At 47.1% G+C, this 3,399-nt stretch overlaps 1 gene segment (V, D, J or C); it reads right to left on the minus strand.

Moving 5' to 3' along the window:
• Positions 1–952: 952 nt before the first annotated feature.
• LOC105311634 lies at positions 953–1,482 on the minus strand. The segment is given in 2 exon segments: positions 953–1,347; positions 1,431–1,482. Coding segments are annotated over 2 exon segments (441 nt in total).
• Positions 1,483–3,399: the final 1,917 nt, after the last annotated feature.

Consider the following 3,399-nt stretch of genomic DNA (forward strand, 5'->3'; position numbering starts at 1 on the left):
GAACCTTGCTCTCTAGTCAGTGTCCACTCCATGCATGGATAGTTCTTAATTCCTCCTCTGTCCTCAAACCCCTAACCTCTCTGTTGTGGACTGAATTCTTGTGCTCTCAAAATTTATATTTTTAAGACCTAATCCTCGGTGTGGCTGTCTTTGGATTAAGGTTAAATGAAGTCATAAGGGTGAGGCCCTGATTAGTGTCCTTGTAAGAAGAGACAGCAGACGGCATGCTCTCTATCCACCATGTGAGGACACAGCGAGGAGACAGCCATCTGCAAGCCACGGAGGGAGCTCTCACCAGGGACCAACCATTCTGGTACTCTGATCTCAGACTTCCAGCTCCCAGAACTGTGAGAAATACGTTTCTGCTGTTCAAGCCACGTAGTCTGTAGTATTGTGTTATGGCAGTCTGAGCCAACTAAGGCGGATTTGGGTACTGAAAAATGGGGTACAGTGGTAACAAACACCTAAAAATGTGGAACCGGGCAACAGGTAGAAACTGGAGGAGTTTGGTTGTACATGCTAGAAAAAGCATAGGATGCCATGCAAGATTATTGGTAGAAACATGACATTAAAGGCGATTCTGTTAAGGTCTCAGATGTTAGTATGTTTATCATTATACTTGGAATCATAGCTGTACAATATTAAGCTTTTCTCTTGGTAATTGAATACTGGCTGGCCTGAATCTGGACTTGAGTATGGTGAGTGGGCCTAGGTATGTGTTTGTGTGTGTGTGTGTGTGTGTGTGTGTGTGTGTGTACCTTTTTATATTGCTACTCTTGTCAATAACCAGGCAACTGATGATATGTTTGTACTGGCTTTATGAACACAGTGTTACCATAATACCGTGGATTAAAAATAAAACATTTTGAAACTGGCAACAATGGATTTGGCCCCTTCCTCTAGGGGCCATGGAGAACAAGCCCCCTGAGCCCGCACGAGCTAGACACGGCCTCTATGAACAGAAGACAGGGGATATCAGGGGCAGAGGGTACACTGAGCCCACGGTTTTTGTCTCACTTCCCCACCTGCATCTGTCACTGTGGAAATGGTCGCTGTGCCACAGAGCACAGTAGTAGTCGGCCTCATCCTCGGGCTGGGCCCCCGTGATGGTGAGGGCGGCCTTGCCTCCAAGCAGGGAGCCAGAGAATCGGGCAGGGACCCCTGCGACCCGGTTGCTGGTATCACCTATTAGACCCTGGGGTACATGGTATGGCTTCTGTTGGACCCAGTCGGCATAATTACTAGTGGTGACGGCCCCAGCACTGGAGCCGCAGGTGAGTGTGACCGTCCCCCCTGGGGATGTGGACAGTGAAGCTTCCTGAGTCACCACGGCCTGAGAAGTGGCCCCTGAAAAAAGTCAGGAGAGGGTACAGGGTCATGAAGATGCAGTGTGACCTCCCCCGCCTCCCTATCCCAGGAAATCCCCCGACCTGTGCAGTGAGCCAGAAGTGCGAGCAGGAGAGGAGCCCAGGCCATGGTGTAGATGCCCCAGTGCTCTGCTTCTCAAGACCCACAACAGAGTCAGCCTGCGCAGCTCTCATTATCACTCCTACCGCCTGTGGGGGCGGGGCTGCCATGCAAATGAGCTCCTCTCCCGGGAGTACTCAGCAATGTGGCCAGGTCACAGCTACTGAGCTGTTTCACATCAGTGACCATGAGTAAATGGAACCCAGGGCCCAGAGGACTGGCTTACAGCTGAGCTTGTTTTCCAGGCGCTGGCCCACAGCCCCCTCTAGTGTCGGTAGTGAGAATATCACTGATGCACCGATGCTCTGCAAGGCTTTCCCTTCTTTTCCCTCCGTTGTTCTCTGGTCTGAAGTTTGAGGTTCCTTCGGGAGGTGACTTTCAGCCCCTGGAATTCTTCCCAGGAAACCTGGTGAAGGAATTTGGGTACGTGGAAGCTTAAATGCACCACTGCCGCCTTTCTTCTTAACTCCAATTCACACAGAGCAACCGTCTGAGATGAGCAGAAGAGCCGAGATCTGGGGTTCTCTAACTCAGGTTCCCCTTAAACCCACCTAATGTTGTGTGTATCCAGCCCCATGTTCTGTCCACCATCCTCTAGTCAGAAGCTTTGTTTTTTCCAGGACCCAGGAACATTTCGGAAGTTTCGAATGTTTGATATTTTTATAGTTCCCTATTGCCGAGAACCTTAGAGGACGCATTATAATTATATTATTAGTGCTTAACAGACATTTCACGTGGTGTTTTTATTACTCTTTTTCTCATGACAGGTAGCTCTACTAACACAGGGCCGTATGGCTCCAATGGCAGGAGGACTTGCCTCATACAGAGCATGCAGAACCCTTGTTTCTCTCGGATTCATCAAACTTAGTATATTTCCTGGTCACCTGATAATGGGTCACAGCAGTTTTCCCAATTGTGGAACATGTGCTTCCAGAACCAGGGTGCCGTGATTCCTTTTTAGGAATAAAAATTGTGAAATATAATTATTTTTTATTTTTAAAGGAATCCAAAAATATCACAGACTGGGGATAGTGGACTAGTGGACTCACTGGTATGGTGGACCCCGATACTTCGTAGGGTGTGTCGCCTATCCCCTAGAGCCTTATGTTTTACCAAGGACTTTGACGTACTTCCTACCTCTTGCTCATCTTATTCAAACAAACCAATGTCAGCAATATAATGTATCGCTGTGAGATTCTGTAGAACATGCAGATGGTCTAGTTTTTTTGGGGATATGTTGGCCAAGAGGAAGAGTAAAAATAATCTCGGGCAACGCTTTAAGTATACAGTCGTCCACTCCGTGTGTGTGTGAATAGGGTCTGACACTCTGTGCTGTCAGCTGATGGGCATGGAACATCTGCACTGGTCAGATTCGTGGCTCTATACCACTTAAGTGAAACAGTATTAATGTGCTCTGGAAAATATACCACAACCAGCACAGCAGCCGCGGTTGGATACTACTTGTCTGTTTTTGCAATAGTCCACATTCATCTGGCAGAATCCATCTGTTTTTGTTGTTGTTTAATTGATGAATTAAATGAGGACATGTTGGGGAGCGATACTCTGCGTTATTAAGTGTAGCACTAATCTCTGCTATTTTCCCACAACTATATTCTTTTTAAATTTTCTATCTTGAAGGAAAGGGATCCAGGCAAAGTTACAAGGCTTTCCCTTGGCCTTCTCAACTCCCGATGCTCTTACTTCTTACCTCTTCACCAGCCCAATAAACAAGTGTGGAGATTCTACTGACAATTGTGGGAATATGGCCATTGGGTGATTCTACGGAGTCACTATGGCGCTGCTGTAAGCTGTGCCTCCTCTAGACATCCAATATCCCTACTGAAATTGGGGGCATAGTATTGCTTTTTGTTCCTGAGGATTAATGTCACTTGGATCATGTGTTCAACAATACTCAAAATATCTGGATATTTC

This window comes from Pteropus vampyrus, unplaced genomic scaffold (assembly GCF_000151845.1).
Source record: "Pteropus vampyrus isolate Shadow unplaced genomic scaffold, Pvam_2.0 Scaffold1000005553, whole genome shotgun sequence".
NCBI classification, from domain to species: Eukaryota; Metazoa; Chordata; class Mammalia; order Chiroptera; family Pteropodidae; genus Pteropus; species Pteropus vampyrus.